The sequence below is a fragment of the Phoca vitulina genome, unplaced genomic scaffold (genome assembly GCF_004348235.1).
Source record: "Phoca vitulina isolate PV1807 unplaced genomic scaffold, GSC_HSeal_1.0 scaffold62, whole genome shotgun sequence".
In the NCBI taxonomy this organism is placed as follows: domain Eukaryota; kingdom Metazoa; phylum Chordata; class Mammalia; order Carnivora; family Phocidae; genus Phoca; species Phoca vitulina.
The window spans coordinates 7,956,329-7,977,154 of NW_022589765.1; the positions used below are offsets into that span (position 1 = coordinate 7,956,329).

Consider the following 20,826-nt stretch of genomic DNA (forward strand, 5'->3'; position numbering starts at 1 on the left):
TATTTCTTTATTTCAGTTACCTAAATGGCAGCTAGGGTATAGAGAAATGAATGTATAATTTTTCTTGGGACTAGCTTTTGTGGTACTCAGGATAGGGTACAATAAGTTAACCTACTACTTCCACAATTGAGTGTGTATCTTTAAGATACCAGTTGGAAGAGAGTCTACCACCTTTCCTTTTAGTGTACTTTAGTATATTATTACCCTGCTCTCTCAAATGAGGCTTTGTTGTTGTTATTTAGCATACATTGAAGTCATAGAGACGACTAGCACATACCAACTGATAGTTAAATGTGCTGTAATACATAATTTCAATTTCTGATTGTTTGTTGCTAGTATAGAGTAATACAGTTTGTTAATGATTATTGAGCTTATATCTTACAACCTTGATAAACCAACTTACTCTAGGAGCCTTTATTTGTAGAGTCTGTAGGATTTTCTACATAGACAATCATTTTGCCTATAAATAAAGATATTTATTTCATTCTTTCCAATCTGATGCTTTTTATTTCATTTTCTTGCCTTACTACACTGCCTAGGAACTCCAGAGAAATGTTGAATGGAAGTAGCTGAGTAAACATTCTTACTTTTTTGCTGACATCAGGGAGGAAAGCATTCATTCTTTCACCATTAATATGATGTTAACTCTAGGTTTGAAGAAAAGTTCCTTTCTGTTCCTATTTGCTGAGAGTTTTGTGTCGTGTTTTTAATCAGAAATGGATGTTGGATTTTGTCAAATACTTTTTTGCACCTATCAAGATGATCTCATCATTTTTCTTTTTAATTTGTTAATATTGTGAGTTATAGTGATTGATTTTTGAACACTAAAGCAACCATGCATTGCAGGAATAAACCCCACTTGGTCGTGATATATTATCCTTTTTATATATTATTAAATTTTATTTGCTAAAATTTTAGGAATTTTTGCATCTATGCTCATGAAGAATTTTGGTTTTCGTTTTATTAGTTTTCTTACCTTTGTCTGGTTTTGGCATTAGGATCATGCTGGCATTAGGATAATGAGTTGAGACATGTTCCCTCCTCTTAATTTTCTGGATATGTTTGTGTAGAATTGGTGTTATTTCTTCCTTAAATGTTCGCTAGAATTCACCAGTGAAAATTTAATTTTATAGTTAGACATATAGCTATTCAGGTTATTGATTTCTTCTAGAGTAATCTTTTAACAGCTTGTATCTTTCAAGGAATTTATCCATTGCAACTGAGTTGTCCGATTTATTGGCATACAGTTCATATTTACTTATTATCCTTTTAAAAGCTATACAGTCTCTAGTACCATCACCTCTCTCAATCCTGGTATTGGTAATTTGCATTTTTTCTCTTTATCTCCATAATCTGTCTGGCTGGAGTTTTATCAAATGTATGGGTCTTCTCAAAGAACCAGGTTTTTTGGTTTTATTGTTTTTTCTCTTTCTGTGTTTTCATCAATCAATGAAATCAATTGATTTCATCAATCTCCTCTCTGATCTTTATTATTTCCATTTCCTGCTTTTGGGGATTAATCTGCTCTTCTTTTTTAAAAAGATTATTTATTTTAGAGAGAGCATGCATGCGGGCATGGGGCGGGGGGAGGGCAGAGAGAGAGAGAGAGTCTTGAGCAGACTTCAATGCCCAGCGCAGAGCTTGACGTGGGGCTCGATCTCACAGCCCTGAGATCATGACCTGAGATGAAATCAAGAGTCAGATGCTTAACCAACCGAGCCGCCCAGATGCCCTGGGGTTAATCTACTCTCCTATTTCTAGTTTCCGAAGGAGGAAGCTGAGAGTGGTAATAAATGTTCTTTGCTCTGAAATCTATTTTGTCTGATATTATAGTCATACCAGCTTTTTTTTTTTTTTCTGAGTAAGCTTTATGCCCAACATGGGGCTTGAACTCAGAACCCTGAGATCAAGAGTTGCATGCTCTACCAGCTGAGCCAGCCGGGTGCCCCTATGCCAGCTTTCTTTCAGCTAGTGTTAAATTGGCAAATCTTTTGTTTATTTGTAAATTAACATACATGTTTACATGTTTATTTTGTAAATTAACATACAGTAAAATGGATTTTTTATTGGGCTATACCTTTATGAGTTTGTTTTTTGTGTTTTTTGTGTTTTTTTAAAGATTTTATTTATTTATTTGACACAGAGAGACACAGCGAGAGCAGGAACACAAGCAGGGGGAGTGGGAGAGGGAGAAGCAGGCTTCCCACTGAGCAGGGAGCCCGATGCGGGGCTCGATCCCAGGACCCCGGGATCATGACCTGAGCCGAAGGCAGACGCTTCACCGACTGAGCCACCCAGGCGCCCCCGAGTTTGTTTTTTGGTTTTTATTTTATATTTACGAGTTTTATTTATTTTTTTAAAGATTTTCTTTATTCATCTGAGAGAGAGCATGAGCAGGGGGCAGAGGGAGAAGCAGGCTCTTGGCTGAGCAGGGAGCCCGATGCGGGGCTCCATCCCGGGACCCTGGGATCATGACCTGAGCTGAAGGCAGACACGTAACGACTGAGCCCCTCCATTTATGAGTTTTAACAAATATATTGTTTTTGTGTAATCACCACCACAGTTCATACAGGACTGTTCTGTTGCCCCAACGTACTTTTGTTACTGCTTGGTAGTCACATTCATCTCCGCCTCTAAACCCTGGATACTACTGATCTGTTTCCTGTCACAGTGTTTTGTCCTTTTGAGAGTATTACATAAATGGCATCGGACAGTCTGGAAGCTTCTTTTTCTTCGTCTAACATCTCTGAGATCCATTCACTTTGTTGTGTGTATCAGTAGTTTGTTTCTTTTTATTGTTGAGAAGTATTCCATGGTGTGGAGCTTTGCAGGGTCTCTTTTCCATGCTCCTCCATCTTGACCATCTCCCCAGTACTGTCCGGTTCTCTAGGGCTCTCTTTGTGGTCCTCTGGCCTGAAAGCTGGGTTTTATTTATCCTGCTCTGCCATACACTGACCGCCACTGAACCCAGATCCTGGTCCAAATACAGAGAGGTATTTATTGCAGAGGAATCACAGGTCCTCTGATCAAAGAGGAAGCTTCTTTTCCCTCGGTTCTCGGCATTTGCCACCCCCACTGTCACTGTTGCCACCAACACAGCCTTGGAATTGCCTGGAGATTGGGACTCAAAAGAGCAGAGGGAAATACAAGTAAAATGGATTTTCTCCACTCTCTCTGAGCTTTGGGAGTTTCCTCTGTCTGCTCCCAGATGACTGCCTCCAGGCGACATGGTACCTTAATTCCAGGTTGGGATATATTGGGGGAAGAAGTAGGGGGTAGGGTGGAGGGCTCACCATCAGTTTGGTCATACTTTGCATTCTGATTTCCTTCCCCAATTCTTTTGCTATTATTAACCTATTTTTCATTAACTTTTAAGCTTTGTGTGGTAGTACCAGAACAGCATTTATTCTGGGGCAAACTACTTCCCAGTACTGAGGCAGATACTTACGAGTCCTCTGCCTAAGGCCCTAGAATCATAAGGTTTCCATTTTGGTGGTTTGAATGAGTTATGCTCAGCCCTTGTGAGCCTTGGTGTGTTTTCTTGTGTTGCTTCTGGGTGATTCTTTCCCCAGACAAATACACTTATCAGTACTCACCTGAATACTTGAGGGAGACTTTTTAAAATTTTATTTCATTTTATTTTACTTTATTTTATTTGTTTTTTGATCTCCGTAGCCCCCTCTCTATGCAGATCTCTTCTCCAGTGTTCTGCCCTACAAACCTAGCTGTCTTAACTCCCTCAACACTCACCAGGAGAGAACGCTGGGCTTCGCCTGCGTTCCTACTCCCTATACCTCTGTCTTGGAAAGTCCAGAACAATCATGGGGCTCATCTAACTTGCTTCTCATCTTTCCCTTCTCCTTCGTGCAGTTTTAAACTTTTTTTTTTTCATATATTTTGTCTGGCTTTAAGTTGCTTCAAGAGGTAAGGCAAATCCAGTGCCTGTTACTTCATCTTCGCTGAAAACAAAAATCTATAGGATATAATTAAATGCTAAATTGTGAGACTCCGACTAAAGGTGCCTGATTATTTTGGAGATTTGGTTAGAGGTAGCTTTACAAAGGAGGTCAGATTTGAAGTAGGCTTTGAAGGAGGGAGGATATTCTGTGTGAAAACTAATGGCATAAATAAAGGTATTAGAAAAGAGGTAAGCCTGGTTTTTACCAATGAGCCAGTCTAGACAACAACCTGATAAAGTGGGTCAGAGTACTTAGGGAAATAATGAAAAATAAGGTTGAACCGTTGAGCCGGGGCCAGATTAAACAATCTTTAAATTCCAGGGGTGGCTGGCTGGCTCAGTTGGTAGAGCGTGCGACTCTTGATCTCAGGGTTGTGGGTTCGAGCCCCAGGTTGGGTATAGAGATTATTTAAAATCTTAAAAAGCAAAACAAAGCAAAAAATCTTTAAATTTCTATATTGTGATATAACACTGATAGAAAGCCATTAGAAGTTTTAAACTCCAGGCTGTGTCATATAATAAGAGCACAGTTTAATTCATATTAATAGAAACTTTTATATCCAGTCTGTATCTCTCTTTTGCCTTAAACATGCATCTGTTCCTTTTCTGTCCTCGGAATTAAATGAAGAACAGTATCATAAAAACATGGATATGGTATTGTTTTGATCAAATACATTACATTTACTTAAAGATTGGAATAAGCCCATTCCTTAACCTTTTCTTGAGTTCCTTTATCTTTGTTTGTAAAACATATTTTCCATTAATAATCTTTATTGTTCTTCTCAGGATGCATTTCCTTTTTATCCCACTTCCTTTTCAAAATTATACTGATCAAAACTGATACAATATGCTAATAAGTTACTTCCAGTGCAGAATTTAATGGAAAGATTTGCTTATCAGATTGCTTTTTAATACCCAAAATTATCAATCTAACTTTTTTCAAAATGACATTATATTGAATGTGAAAGCTATTGACATCCAACCAACTTTTGGTAGTAATTATTTGTAGCTCATATGGTTTCTATACTGTAGTTGTGTAATGTCAACGCATATCCCCTTCTGTTTTAATGTGACCATTTAAAAATTTATCAAACTCATTTAAAATGGCTCAGTCCTTCAGGTATTACATATATACCTCCCTCTACTAAATAGGATTTGAAATTTCCCCCCCCCCAAAAGTATGTGAAGAAGAAGAAGAAGAAAAAATAGATGTGGGGAGTTTTATAGGAGGGGGAAAGGGAAACATTAGAGTAAAGAAACCAAAAACAGATAATAATCTCTACATCAATGGAACCCAAGGCCCAGAAGAAATAGAAAAATAAAGAACTAAGATATGGATTGGGGCAGAAAAAAGTTTAGTTTAAAGCAACAGGAACCACTTTACAGATACTCTAAAAGACTCACTGGAAACTTGGCGCCATTTTGTGTAAAGCAGAGCTGTATCAGTGTTTGGTGAACTAGCACACAGAAAGAGACAATAGACTTTATAGAATTTTGACGAGAGGAATTAATACAAATCTGGTGGAAGAAAACAATTTTATAATAAAAGGACACATTTTAAGTGTGCACGGTATCTTTTTATTTATTTAGTAAGTAATCTCTACACCCAACGTGGGGCTCAAACTCACGACCCTGAGATCAAGAATTGCGTGCTCTGCCGACTGAGCCAGCTGCCCATCAAGGCATCTTTGAGAGTCTTCCCAGAGTTAAATAGGGCAAGAGATTTATAAGAGTGAAAGCAGGGGCGCCTGGGTGGCTCAGTCGTTAAGCGTCTGCCTTCGGCTCAGGTCATGATCCCAGGGTCCTGGGATCGAGCCCCGCATCGGGCTCCCTGCTCCTTGGGAGGCCTGCTTCTCCCTCTCCCACTCCCCCTGCTTGTGTTCCCTCTCTTGCTGTGTCTCTCTGTCAAATAAATAAATAAAATCTTTAAAAAAAAAAAAAAAAAAAGAGTGAAAGCAAAAGGTGGATACATACAGGGCAAGTGAGAATTGTGGGGGAGAATAACCTCCCCTTTTCTTCGAATGTGTGCCTTCACAAGATTAGAGTATAAAAGTTGTTTAGAGAAATGACTGTCTTCTATACAACAGAATATGCTGTAGAAGGAACTTTAGTTTTTTTCTCTTGAGGCAGAGCTGGGATATACAGATAACAGCATGCAAACAAGATATTTCGAATCTGTATGAAAACAATTTGGATTGACAGATCTTATTTGGATAAAGATAGCAATAATCAGGAATAAAATGGGCAAATATGGAATTGGATGGTGGGATTGTTCATTTATGCACTTGAAAATAAAGTTTGTGAAATATACAGATAGGGAAACTACTTCATATGCAGTGAAAATAAATGCAGAACCTCACAGAAACAGACACTTTGCCAAAGGTAGATAAATTAAGCTTAGAATAAAAGATACTCAGAATGCACTAGAAGTGGTCTTGGAGCTTCAGCTTCCTTTCTTTGGGGATGCCAGATCATACTGAAGAAGGGAGAGGATTTGGTTTTTTTTTTTAAGATAGTGCAAAGGGCAGCAAAATGATCAGATTTGTGAAGCAGGTAAAAGCCTTAGCTGAGCCGTCCAGATTTTGAGGATTGAGTATATACCTCAACAAGCAGTATCTTAATAGAATATGGACAAAATGAGAAAGGACACAGATAATGATACAGGAAGCATTAGCTATTCCTTTGTTCGAAAGGAAAAAGAAGGAATAATAAGGAATAGGAATGGAGCCTACTTACATTACTCAATTCCCAGTATAAAATACTTGTAGGAATATTTTCAAGACAGATGGGCTAGCAAATGAACTGAGGTTTTAGTTTGTTTGTCTCTTGGGCTTTTATTGTTGTTTTTAGTGGAAGAAAATAACTGACTGGATACAATCACTGCTTTTGACAGAATAAGTCATGATTGCCTTTCACAGATAATTATCTATATATACCTTAGAGAAGATTCCGAATTTTTTTTCATGGATAAAAATAAAGCAAGGTGGCATACAGTACCTAGTCTCACTTCATTGGTATTTTGACATCTTTTTTGCTAGTACCCAAGGTATAATCCGTTTCCCGAGATAAACCATAGGCTTGAACTTGCCAGTAGCTATTCAAACTTTAAAAATACGTTTTCTTCAAACCAACAATTCCACTTTTATGAATACCTCCCACAGATCTACCTACACAGGTAAGTATATGTACAAGAAGGTCTGTTACAGCATTGCTTGTAATGGCCAAAGTTGAGAGATAGCCTAAGTGTCCAGAGGGGAACGGATGAATAATGAATGGTATGCCGCCATGATGGAATACTGTGCATCCCCTAAAAAGAATGGAGTAGATTTGTGTGTATAGAGTGCTGTCCATTTTATGTGCTCAAGTGAATTTTAAAAATGCACAATAATATGTATAATATTCCACTTTAAAAAATCCTATTATACGTACAAGCAAATGATACATTATGTGTATGTATAGAAAGAGGCCTGGAGGGGCGCCTGGGTGGCTCAGTCTGTTGAGCACCTGCCTTCAGCTCAGGTCATGATCCCAGGGTCCTGGGACTGAGCCCCATGTCAGGCTCCCTGCTCAGCCGGGAGCCTGCTTCTCCTTCTCCCCCACCTCCCTGCCCCCTGCTCGCGCTCTCTCTCGCGCACGCTCTCTCTAAATAAATAAATAAATAAAATCTTTAGGAAAAAAAAAAAAAAGAAAGAAAGAGGCCTGGACGTATATATATTAAACTGTTAACAATAATTACTTCCTGTATGTAGAAATGGTGTTTTAGTTTTCAATTTATATCTTGTATTTTTATAACAAGCATATATTTAATTTTTTAAAAACCTGCAATTTATCTGAGGGAGAAAAAAGCCAAGCCTTTGTAAATCAACCTTCCCCCACCCCCGGACCCTGGTTCAATTCCTCTTCTCTCATCTTAGCCATTACAGTTTAATACAAAGAAACACTGTGGGTGCAATTAGTTTTTATTATTGGGAGAAGTTTCCCAAATAAAGTGCCTGGTTTCTGGTTAGCTTGGCCCAAAACTAAAGTTCTGCTCAACATGACCCCATGGTTTTAAAATACCAAGTGGTGGCTTCTTGGTAAAATCAGAGTTGTTTGTTCCTGCAGTAACTGAACATAAATCAAACATATATTAAGTGCCAACTGTGTACCAGGCAGTGGGGAATGCAAACATGCTAGTCCCTCAACTCTTCTGATGGTTCCCGCCATCTTCTTGACCATCCCGTCCCCACCCCAGTGGTCACTTTCAGTCCTTCCCAGTGCTTGTCTACCTTTGAAAGGCAGTCCTCTTAAGCCTATTGCACTTTTGACTCCATATATGAGTTTTCAAAGAGCTACTCTTTGCCTTCTGCGTGAGACTATTCCCCTAAAATGGACATCGCTTTTTACCTTTACTTTTCTAAATAACAGAGGCTGGAGATCATTTAGCAATGGGAAAATGGAAAATATCAAGGGTGGGGTATATAATGTTTGTGTTTATAGAAGAAAAGAGGCATTTGTGAAAGATTTGATATTTGTGAACAAAAACATATGTCAGTCACTGTTGGAGAAAGAAAAATATGATACATAATCCTGTTCTAAAGTATATGTATAATGTATAAATATTTTTGGAATAAAAATATTTATATCTCTCTCAAGAGAGAAAGTGGCTGGATCACATTATCTCTTTGAAGTTCCAGTTCTGTAGATTCAAGCATTTTCTTTAAAAAGTAATTTAAAAATTATGATGAGAAGATGTTTAGACTGAGATTTATATTATACATATGTGTAGGATCAATATTTCTCAAACTGCATTCTTCAGTATGTCATGCCTTTTGCTTCTTAAATCCGTGAAACACAACTTTAAATAAAAGTTTTATTTGGGGTCATTAAAATGTGAAGGGGATGGAGTACTCTTTGCTGTTAGTTCTTGTTGTGTTACATTATTACATTACAATATATATTAGAAGGTAGCTTGTATGAGGATCTTCATGATTTTTAATAATAATATATTACCATTTGAAACTATAGAGTAAATCTTGCTGAAATCTTCATTTTTGAGCCTGAGTATTAAATTACATATTGTCTCCCTTTTGTGCATTTTACTGGCCGATTATCATCTTAAAATGTTTCCTTCTCCCAAGAATAGACCAAAGGAACGTCTGCCTATTTGTCATAGGTTGGGATCATCACAGGAGTGAGTGGAAGAGCTAACCGATAGGCCCTCTTCTCGCAAGAGCCCTGTCCATCCCCTGAATCGTGGGTGCCAGCCTATTACTTCTCCATTGAACTTTAGGCATTTTGGGGACAATTATGTCCCATGTCAGAGCTACCTGGGCTCTTTTTTCCAAAGGTAATTAAATTCCAAGCTTGAAACCTGAAAGATAATTGGCCAAGCAGCAGCAATGTGCCGAGTATAAGGATATCTAAGACAATCCCTAATTCTCAAAGAGATGGAACAATCTAGTTAGTAGCAAGGAATGCCTATCTTGCAATTAACACAGATTCTCTATACCTTTCTTTCTCAAAAAAAACAAAAACTAGGGGCGCCTGGGTGGCTCAGTCAGTTAAGTGTCCGACTCTTGGTTTTGGCTCAGGTCATGATCTCAGGGCTGTGAGATGGAGCCCCACATTGCCTCTGCACTGGGCGTGGAGCCTGCTTAAGATTCTCTCTCTCCCTCTGCCCCTTCACCCACCCCCCGTGCTCGCTCGCTCTCTCAAATAAATAAATCAATCCCTAAAAAGCAAAAAAAAAAAACAAAAACACCCACAAAAACTATAAAAACAAGGTGTGTCCGGAATGCACTATAGAAGAACTATAAACATATTATTACAGAAAGCATGTTATCTCCCACCCTGATCCTGCACATGGGAAAATGAAAGCGTACGTGGTAATTTCTTTTCAAAATAAGATAAAGCCAATAGTTGTGTAAATAAGTGAATATATATACTCTATGCTCTTTCCATATGTGCTCTTAATCTACATTAGTCTTCATTTTACCTTTTCCTACTGTGAATTAAATAGACATCGTCACACATCAAGTAAGTTGTTCAGTTTTCTTCTGAGTAATTATTCTACTGGTTTTATGTTCTAACACACCCGTTAATACATACACAGAATTTTAGTGGGCAGAAATCTGCATACCCACTTAACCTTGATTAATGACTCAACTCCTGCTCTTGGCGTAGGGCTTTGACCAGCTTCGACTTGAAGGATTGCTTTGTGATGTGACTTTGATGCCAGGCGACACCGATGACGCCTTCCCTGTGCATAGAGTCATGATGGCCTCTGCTAGTGATTACTTCAAGGCCATGTTCACAGGTAAGTTAGCTTGTTAAATTCTGCACCCCCCTTAAAACAATCTGAAAAATGCATGTTTACATATTTTTGTTTCTAAAGTGAAATTCAGTTCTTTTGATCTGTGTCTTTCCAAGAAGAAATCATCTCAAAAGGAATATACACCTGGTATGTGTAGTTGTAAGTGGTGCTTTTTAAACTTGGGAAATGAATGTGCCTTTTTCATACTTCTGTCCATCTTTGTTTCACAACTTCTCTTTTCCAGATACACATCTGAATGCTCTACTAGAGACTCTGGGTCTGACTAAGACAGTCTTTAATCCATCAAAGCATATGAAGTGACAGGAGAACATTTTGGAAGCACTCGCATTATATACGACTTCCATTAGTATAGAGATATTCCTTTTTAAGTACTCTCTTTTAACTGTAAAATATGCAGAAGTCTGACTCTGACATGAATGCTTACATAGAATAAAACTTTTCCTTGATTTTATTGCATCTAATTAGCAGCAGAAGTGAGTTTGACCTTAATTAAATTATCCACCCCCATTTAATTGAATGTCTTTTTCTTTAAGGTGGAATGAAAGAACAAGATTTAATGTGCATTAAGCTTCATGGTGTGAGCAAAGTCGGCTTAAGGAAAATTATTGATTTCATTTATACCGCAAAGCTTTCTCTTAACATGGACAACCTTCAAGACACACTGGAAGCTGCCAGTTTTCTTCAGATTCTGCCGGTTTTGGACTTCTGCAAAGTATTTCTCATATCTGGGGTAAGGCGTTTTCAAATCTTCAGAACTTTTCCTGCAGTAGACTCCGGTTGTAGCCTGTTGAAAGGCTGCTGAATTTGTTATGTAGGCAGGTGAAACTTCGGCCATGAGAGAGAGGGCTCAGGTGGTGTGTTCTGGAACGAAGTTGAGAGGGAAACAGTACAGGTGCCATTTTATAAAATGGAATCACTTCATAAAAGTCTTCTGTGTAATCCCATGACATCAGACAGGAATAGTGTTTGCTAACGATATATATGTTAACCTGTTTACTGACGTTATATATTTTAATCTGGTTTTGTTTGCCTTCATGATATTAGGCAGGCAGGCTTTCTTAAATGGAATTCCATGAAAATGTAATTTGAACTTCTGTAAGTCTTTTAAACTAGGCTCAGTAATTTTTTTTTCTTCCTTAAATACGGGATCTAGGTCTTGAGAAGTAACACACTACGTGACAGCCTGTAAGATATAAGTCTTAGTTCCATAGAAACACATCACCTACTAAATCATTTTTAGCCTCTCTTAAGAGATAGGAGAGGGCACAACTACCAATCAGTGAACTCCTTAGCAGTCACATGGTTCCTGAAGGCCCTGCCCTATTTGAGACCCTTAAATTATTGACTTCCGGGAAACGAAATGCTTTGGTTGCAAAGAAATATTGCCAAGAAGATTTCTACAGCTTATAGAGCTTGCTTTTGTGACTGAAAATTATGGCAGTGGTAAATTTTGATATATTTTCTTATTTATTAAATAAGTGGAGAATACATTTTTCTATAATTGATTTAAATTCATACCAGTTTTAATATTGGTAAATAATTGCTGTTGAGCTTTTTTAAATTTGCAGTTACTAAACTGGGAGCCCCGTTCTTAAAACCCTAAGTTTCAAGAGAACATGTCCTTAGTGATTTTATTAATAAGCTATTCCTTATCTTACAGAGTCAGCCAACAGCTAATTTAACCAGGCTATTGAAAATATGTTTTGTTTGTGTGTTTCCATTTTAAAGTACTCACACGACTGCCTCACAATTATTTATAAACTTTAAAACTAACTATTTTTCAGGGTTTTAAGGCAGTGTGGTGTTACAGAGTTTCGTGTTGTCCTATTCGCTATTGTATAAGTAGCCCGCATGAAGTTTGTTTATTTCCCATGATACTGTTTGTCGTCGTTACTGAATCTGAGCACTAAATTTCCTTTTAATTTAATCACACAAGGCCCTTCCCCTTAGGACCTATCAGCATCTCTCCTCTAGTTTTGTGCCACTGATATTATATGACAGCTTCATCTCGAGGAAAAAAGGAACTGAATTACATGTATTTTTTAAAGGTATCAAGTCCAACAATTAACTTAGTAATAACACTTAATGCTTACATTTATAGACTCTTAACATTGCTTTACACTGATCTCAGCAACACCTGGTCATCCTGAGCCAAACTAGGTACAGTGTGGTGATTCTTTGGAACTAATCATTAGTAATAGACATTTATTGTCAACTTCTTCTCTAATACCAGAATTTAGTACTTATAACTTTAGATATTGGTTGTGATCTGTTCCTTTACCTGAAAGAAAAGGACCAAATGGAATAAAGCATGATTTATAAAAAGTCATAAAAACATACAGTTGTCAAAGTAACAGTATTAGAAAACAATTTTGTTCTAGAAAACTCTAAAACAAGTTTATTTAAAGATGACATCACAGTAATTTTGCAATAGTGATAAATTTTCTGTAATTAGAATGTTGATTCTTTCACCTGTTTGAAACATTTATTATAACTGTGTGTTTTACCTGTTTGGAAATTTCTTCATTTTTATGAACACTTAATATTGTCTTAAAGATTAAATTCTTCATTTCTAGTGTCCTCTGCAGACATCCTAAAACCCATTTCTAATGGAGAAGAGGCTTGTCTCAGACAAAGCTTACCTGTGGTATAGTTTATTCCTCCTTCTCTTGGTTTTAGAACTTTCTATGAGCTCTGAGGAAACACCTCTTTTCTTAGCACCATTCTGTTTACCTGTCTTTCATCCTGTTTGCTAAGGATATGTCTGCATGATTTTACTGTGGAAATATTCCGTCTCAGAATCCATGATGATTTTTGAGAACAGTTGGTAGATTATTAGCATAAGGATTATATAAAATCCAACTTTTCCTTTATCCTTCTTTCATGCGTTCTATTTCTTAGTTAAATGTTCAGCCTTACTCTGTTTAACAATTTCCTGTTTCCTTCTCAGCAATCAAGTGGATCAGGCAAAAGAGTAGCCCTTGGGTGTCTTTTCTGCTTATAAGAACTGGAAGTTTCGAGATAATGTATTTTTCAAAGGTAGATTTGTTTTGAGTTTTCCCACAAGCTAAGTTTTATGGATAGTTTTTAAATAGAACAATCTCATGTTTTAAGGATTGTGTGCTTAAACCAAAGGTTTTGAGTGAATAGATTTATGTTTTTATTTTTATTTTTTTATTTTTTAAAGATTTTATTTATTTATTGGAGAGAGAAAGTAGGAGCAGGGAGGAGAGGGAGAAGCAGTCTCCCCGTTGAGCAGGGAGCCCGACACGGGGCTTGATCCCAGGACCCTGGGATCATGACCCAAGCCGAAGGCAGACGCTTAACCGACTAAGCCACCCAGGCGCCCCAGGTTTATGTTTTTAATGATACGGTGTGATTATACTTCACATAAACAAGACACTACTTGGGTTTGAGCTTTTAGAAAGAAAAGTTAGCTTCCAGTACATCTATAGTCTATCCCATTCTTAACCATTTATGTAGGCGAAAATGTGACTCAGCAAATAACTCACAAAACATTTTTATGGTAGTTTTGAGTGACAGCTTTAAAGATTTATTTATTTGAGAGAGAGAGAGTACAAAAGGGGGGAAGAGCAGAGGGAGAGGGAGAGAATCTCCAGCAGACTCCCTGCGGAGCGCGGAGCCCCGAGCCCCAGTCGGGGCTCAATCCCTTGACCCTGAGATCATGACCTGAGCCGAAATCAGGAGTCAGACACTCAACCGACTGAGCCACCCAAGCGCCCCTTGAATGATAACTTTAAATACGATAATATAGCCACCCTCACCTTTGGTGAGGTAGAAGCACCAGTGTTCTAGAACGGAGCACCAGGCTCCATAGAACAAGAACCACTCCCCGGCCAACGTGGTCATCTTTTGCAGTAATGCTTTTCTCTTAAGGTGTTAATTAGTATTATAGTTTATGGGATCTGGTGCTTTTGTTCTCGCTATGTCACTTTCTGGCCAGTTGTAGAAAAGAAAACTATACAAAGAGATAAGAGCAAAGGATGTAAAGCAGAGTAGGTAAAACTGTCTGTTAAACTAAAAACATTCACTTGTATATCATGGAGATGATGGAAAATTACCTTCGTCTAGTTACGGGCCGAAAAATGACATCTGTTTTTGTCTTTAGGACATTGTGTAACTACAGCATGCTAAATGCTGTGCAGCCATTCCCTGATTTACAAGCAGGTTGTGGTTAAATTGTTTGTTTAGCATTTGTCTGCTACTTGGAATGTGTGACATCTAGCATTTGCCCCACGGAATTACTGTTACGGAGGACTGCAGGCTGGCCAGCAAAACCCAAGTTTTAACATAAGGTTGCTGAAGGAGGACATTTGTCATTGAACTGGAAATGTTATAATTTAAGTATACAGTTATCCAGAATAAACAAACCAGAATGAAGGTCGGCAAAAAAACCATTTTCTTTTTCTATAAAAGCATATTTAATCAGAGAAGGAAGATGCCATTGTGCTTTAGACTTTCTTTAAACTCATTTGAAGTTGTGTGTGTGTGTGTTTTTTTTCCTTGATGTGTTTATAGCATTGGTTCCCCTTGTAGATTTATTATCACTGATCGGGGTGGGGAGGTCACAATGAAATGTAGAGAAATTTTATTGAGGCGACTGGGGGTAATAAAGAATTAGCGACAGTGGAAAACAAAAGAGGTGAGGGGCGCCTGGGTGGCTCAGTCGGTTAAGTGTCCCACTCTTGGTTTCGGCTCAGGTCATGATCTCAGCATCGCCGGATCAAGCCCCACATCGGGCTCCACGCTTAGTAGGGAGTCTGCTTGAGGTTTTCTGTCTCTCCCTCTCCCTCTGCCCCTCCCCACCCTCTCTCTGTCTCTCAAATAACATATATCTTTAAAATACAAAGAAAAGAAAGGAGGTGCATACATGGGAGAGGCAAAAGGCAGAGAAAAGGAGTTCTCTCAAGGGAATAACGAAGGAAATCAGAATAAGTTATTGGAAAAGACAGTTTCTTTTGCTATTCAATGATGATATCAGCAGCAAGCTTTGGGAATGTTCTTCTTGATGTCAGAATTGCCTGTATGGTAATTATATTTCACATTCCTTGTTTGATCTAAATTGGATTTGCCCATAAAAATTAACAAACATGTCTTTTTCAGATAATTTTTTTGCCTTTGGGGAGGTTTAATGCAAATCAGAGGAAAAATGGTATAGATAATTTTACAATGAATCAAAACTCTTCCTCCCCTCCCCCAACCAAACCATTCTTGACTTCCTTATTGTCAAGGCAGACATTCAGCGAGTAATACCCAGATACTGGTTGTTTATGGTTGAGCATCTATTCTCACTAGCTGGTACCCAGACTGTGCTGATTGTTAAATATTCTAAATATTATTCCTGCCTGTAACTTGAATCACCGCATTCTTGCCCATCTGCCATGTGGGACTCCGTAGGGGAAGAAGAGGCCCAACCTGGGCTCAAACCAATCCATTCTCCCATGACCATTATAATACGTAATATTGTATCCAAGAAGGGACATGCATTCAGAGTGCAAAGCAGTAAGACAATTGGATCCCCCAAGCTGGAGACACACCATCAGTATTCCCCTCAGATGGCTGTTAGAATTTGAAGAAAGACAAAGACTGAGACAGAAAAGTTTTTGGTTTTTAATCATCTTTTTGTTCTTCTTACCAAAAGGTCCCTTCCCTGTGTCCTGTGATGTTCCCACCTGTGGAAGGAGGCCTGGGACAAGATGTCTCTTATATCCTCTGCCCGCCCCCCCCCCCCCCTGCCCCAAAGTAGCTTATTTGATTTCTTCCCAGTCTGTGGACTTGCTTTCTCTCTCTCTGCATTGGTTGTAGTTGATGTCAGGCTGCCATTTTAATAAACTAGATAGCACGAAGGAGAATCTGGTGCATTGACTATCTGAGGAGTCCCCCCCCAAATTTGTCAACTAACTTCTTAGTCTTTGCTTTTCCTTGAGGGTACAAAAGCAGATACTCGTTTTCGTTTTTGCTTTTTTCCTAAGTGGAAGTTTATTCGTGTAACGCATTGATCTTCAACAAAATAACATCACAGATTGCTGATGAAGCCTGTCATTGAAATATCATGTTATGGTAATGGAATGTTTGGGTGCATTGAGTGTGATTTGAACAATTTAATATAGTAGCAGTGAGTAACTATGTTAATGAGACTACCACTTGGAAAATTATGATGCCTGGAACTGCCTTTAGGGTGACCTAGGAAGGTTCTTTGATTACAGTAGAATAATTTATAATATTTTATATCAAGGAAAGCTAAATGTGCACTTGATTATTTTTAAAAGCAATTTTATTGGTTCTCATAAGTGGTTGAGAAATTTTGTCCTTTTTTTGCTTCTCTATCCTTTAAAACACTAATATATATTTGAATTCATGTCTGTAACAGCTCTTCTTTGGAATTCCAGCCAGGTTTTATATTCTTTTTTTTTTTTTTTTAAAGATTTTATTTATTTGACAGAGACACAGCGAGAGAGGGAACACAAGCAGGGGGAGTGGGAGAGGGAGAAGCAGGCTTCCCGCAGACAGGTGTTATATTCAGATGAAATTAGAGTTCTTTCTACTTATGAGCTGTTTTTTTAAAATCAGCTTTAAACTTCATATTTTATATTTCAAAATGTAATGTACATGAATTTTGTTAAATGTTACATTACTGCACGTATCCATTATTTAAATACTGTCTAGGCTAAATGTTTGCATATATGCTAACTGAAGCACTTTTAAGAATCATGACTGAGAGGTGGATGAAAATGAGCCATAATTGAATAATCGTGTATTTTTCCAAAATCGTTTACCATTATTCCATCATTTTGATCTGCTTATATTGTTAACTGTTATTCTAGACTTTGCTTCTATAATCCCTATAATCTATGATTAATTGTTTTAGCTTTGATGACAGGCACTTCAAAAACAACTAATTTTCTATTACATAGTTTTTATCTGAGTTTCATTTTAAAATTAAGGGTTTGGTAATGTTTTATATTCAAAATGTATTCTATTTTTAGTTGTATCTATCATCACATCCTTAATTTTTATATTGCTGATAATTAGTGTTTAACCTTTGTTATATACCCACAGTGTGATTCCTATAGTACATGGGGTATAGAAAATCCTAGTCCTTCCATCAAGAAAATGACAGTTTGAGAGGTTATGAAATACCTTTCTCTGGTGATTTTTAAGAAAAGAGTAGGCAGCTACCCGTATGTACTAGGTGGTCTGTCACAGTCTTTTGCAGTTTTGTGTATCTGTCTCTGAGCATACCGATATATAGAGGATATTTTCCAAATGCCCTTAAATCAAAGGTAGGTTTTTTTTTTATGCTGTTATTTTAGTAATTGTCTTCCTACTGGATAAAGTTGAAGGGGGAAAAGGGGAAGGAAGTAAATACCTTGATCCCATTTCTAAATTACACAGTTTGGTTTTTAATTTTTTATCTCTGTTTGTTTTATATGCTATAAATTTAGACTTATATTTGGTGACCAACAACTGATGGTATCATTTTGCCTATTTGAAGTACCCATTTTTTTTGTCGTTTTTATTTGTAATTGTATCCGTAATGCTGAGAATCTGCAAACTTGGGAATAGTTAATTTTGTGTTCTCATCAACTTTTGCTTATCCATACTAGTCAATGTGTTCAAAAGTGCAAATTACCCTTTGCTCTGGGGAAAGGCTACTTCTTTCCTGCTCCAGAAAGTGGACTCATTACCCCAGATACTAATTCCTGCCACCCGAGGTGATTTGGGCAACTGGGAATTCACTGTAACTTCATTTACACAATGAAAACTTTTATGAGACGCCAACCTGCCACGCCTAAAATTGGATTGAAATGTACTTTTTATTAACCACATTGGAAATCCAAGGTACTGAATGGTGTGAAACTGTGTATTTCAAAAGGCCCCTAATTTCTTACTTTATTTTTCCTACTTCTTCTGTGTTGCAATTGTGTTTTAACTATTTTTTAATATATAGCTATTAAGGATAATAAGCAATTAAAATTTTTTGGCGATTCCCATAAAGCAAACCAGCTGCTTAAAATTGTTCAAATTCTTCCTGAGTAATCAATCTATGAAAATAGCCTTGTGTGTGTGTCTTAACCTTTGAGCTTTCAGTGATGATATGTCTTAACTGGGCTGATATTTTATGCAGAGGAGTAATTATTTTAGTCTCTTTTCAGCTTTTAAATAAAAGGATAATACAAGGATTAGCCAATTTTCTCTTAATCATCTGCCCATCTGTTAACAATGCAGTTTCGTTCGTGAAGTTTACATGACATACGTGAATACACACACTGAGAAAATTAAGAGAAAACTGAGTCCTTTGCCTGTGACCTGCTTGTGTGTTTGTATACACACACAGGTATTTGTATGGTAGGCTTGTTTCAGTGATTTATTCCTTGCTTAATATTTGCTGATATGATTTTCCTGTTTTCACTTTTGACCAGTTATGAAAGCATCAGAAAGAGCTCTTGCTGAAGATGGGCCTCTCCATCACTTGTCTCCTTTTCCTATTTTCCGTTTTTGCTACATTGTCATCTGTGCAGGGGAGACTTTTCTAGGCTCATTTTGACTCCAGGCAGAGCTAGATTATGCTGGGAGTAAGAGAATTGCCAAGGGAAACTGTGGCAAGCCATCATCATAGACACCAGAAATTAACTATGTCATGAGTAAATTTGATGGAGATACACCTGTTCCAATCCTCACCAAAGTGATTCCTTTCCTTGTATTTCCACATAAATAATGTGAAAATAACTTCACCCTAGGAATAATTGCCTTATTAAATTACCTTCATTAGAAACAATAACTTTTGAAGGAATCAAAATGAATTACAGTAATGAACCGTGACTGTTTGCATGAAAGAGAAATCTAGAGATCCTGTATTAGAGATTTTCTGTTTGTGGATCTGCTAGCAATGTAACTTTTAAGAATCCTGACTAAGAAGTGGATTAAGGTGAACCAAAATAGAATAACCCTCTATTTTTCCAAAATTTCCATCTAGCCGGAATTTCATTTCGTATTTTTTTTTGAGAGGGAACACACATTTTCAAGAAGAGAAAAGGAATTATTTTGGCCATAACCAACTTAAAACATTGTTTCTTAGGGTAACTTCTAATGTACTGATTTTGATACTTTTTAAATTTTTCAATATTCAATAAATATTTATTATCCACTTCTTTTTTTAATTTTAATTCCAATATAGTTGACATACAGTGTTACATAAGTTTCAGGTGTACAATATACTGATTCAGCAATTCTGTACATTACTCAATGCTCATCAAGATAAGTATACTCTTAATCCCCCTCACCTGTTTCACCCATCCCCCCCCCAACCACCTCCCCTCTGGTAACCATCTGTTTGTTCTGTATAGTTAAGAATCCGTTTTTTGTTTTGTCTCTTTTTTCTTCATTCATTTGTTCTGTTTCTTAAATTCCACATATGAGTGAAATCATATGGTATTTGTCTTTCTCTGACTTATTTTGCTTACCATTATACTCTTTAGATCCATCCATGTTGTTGCAAAATGGCCAGATTTCATTCTTTTTTATGGCTGAATAATATTCCTGTGTGTGTGTGTGTGTGTGTGTGTGTGTGTGTGTGTGTGTACACCACATCTTCTTTATCCATTCATCTATGGATGGACATTGGGCTGCTTCCATAATTTGGCTATTGTGAATAATGCTGCAATAATCATAGGGGTGCACATATCCTTTCAAGTTAGTGTTTTCATATTCCTTGGGTCAGTACCCAGTAGTGCAATTACTGAATCATATGATAGTTCTATTTTTACTTTTCTGAGGAACCTCCATACTGTTCTCCATATTGGCTGCACCAGTTTGCATTTCCACCAACAGTGCATGAGTGTTCCTTTTGCTCCATGTCCTCACCAACACTTGTTGTTTCTTGTGCTTTTGATTTTAGCCATTCTGACAGGTGTGAGGTGATATCTCATTGTGGCTTTGACTTGCATTTCCCTGATGATGAGTGATGTTGAGCATCTTTTCATGTGTCTGTTGGCCATCTGAATGCCTTATTTGGAGAAATGTCTGTTCCTGTCTTCTGCCCATATTTTAATCAGACTATTCGTGTTTTCTTGGTGTGAGTTGTATAAATTCTTTATATATTTTGGATACTAACCCTTTTTTGGATATGTTATTTGCAAATATCTCTTCCCATTCAGTAGGTTGTCTTTTTGTTTTGTTGACTATTTATTTCCTTTGCTGTACAGAAGTTTTTATTTTGACATAGTCCCAATAGTTTATTTTTGCTTGTGTTTTCCCTTGCCTCAGGAGATATATCTAGAAAAATGTTGCTACAGCTGATGTCAAAGAAATTACTGCCTGTGCTCTCTTCTAGGATTTGTATGGTTTCAGGTCTCACTTTTAGGCCTTTAATCCGTTTTGAGTTTACTTTTGTGTATGAAAGTGGTCCAGTTTCATTCTTTTTCATGTAGCTGTCCAGTTTTCCCAACACCATTTGTTGAGGAGACTGTCATTTTCCCATTGCATGTTCTTGCTCCTTTGTCAAAGATTAATAGACTATATAATCATGAGT

At 37.4% G+C, this 20,826-nt stretch overlaps 1 protein-coding gene across 8 annotated transcripts in view; it reads left to right on the forward strand.

Annotated features, from left to right (window-relative positions):
* The window catches only part of KLHL13 (kelch like family member 13), a 203,618-nt gene that overhangs the window by 169,104 nt on the left and 13,688 nt on the right, over window positions 1-20,826 (forward strand). For all 8 annotated transcript variants that reach the window (XM_032391353.1, XM_032391347.1, XM_032391354.1 and 5 more), the window contains 2 exons: window positions 10,124-10,256; window positions 10,808-11,004. In XM_032391353.1, coding sequence (XP_032247244.1) covers window positions 10,124-10,256; window positions 10,808-11,004 — 330 coding nt within the window. The remainder of the gene's footprint in view (window positions 1-10,123; window positions 10,257-10,807; window positions 11,005-20,826) is intronic.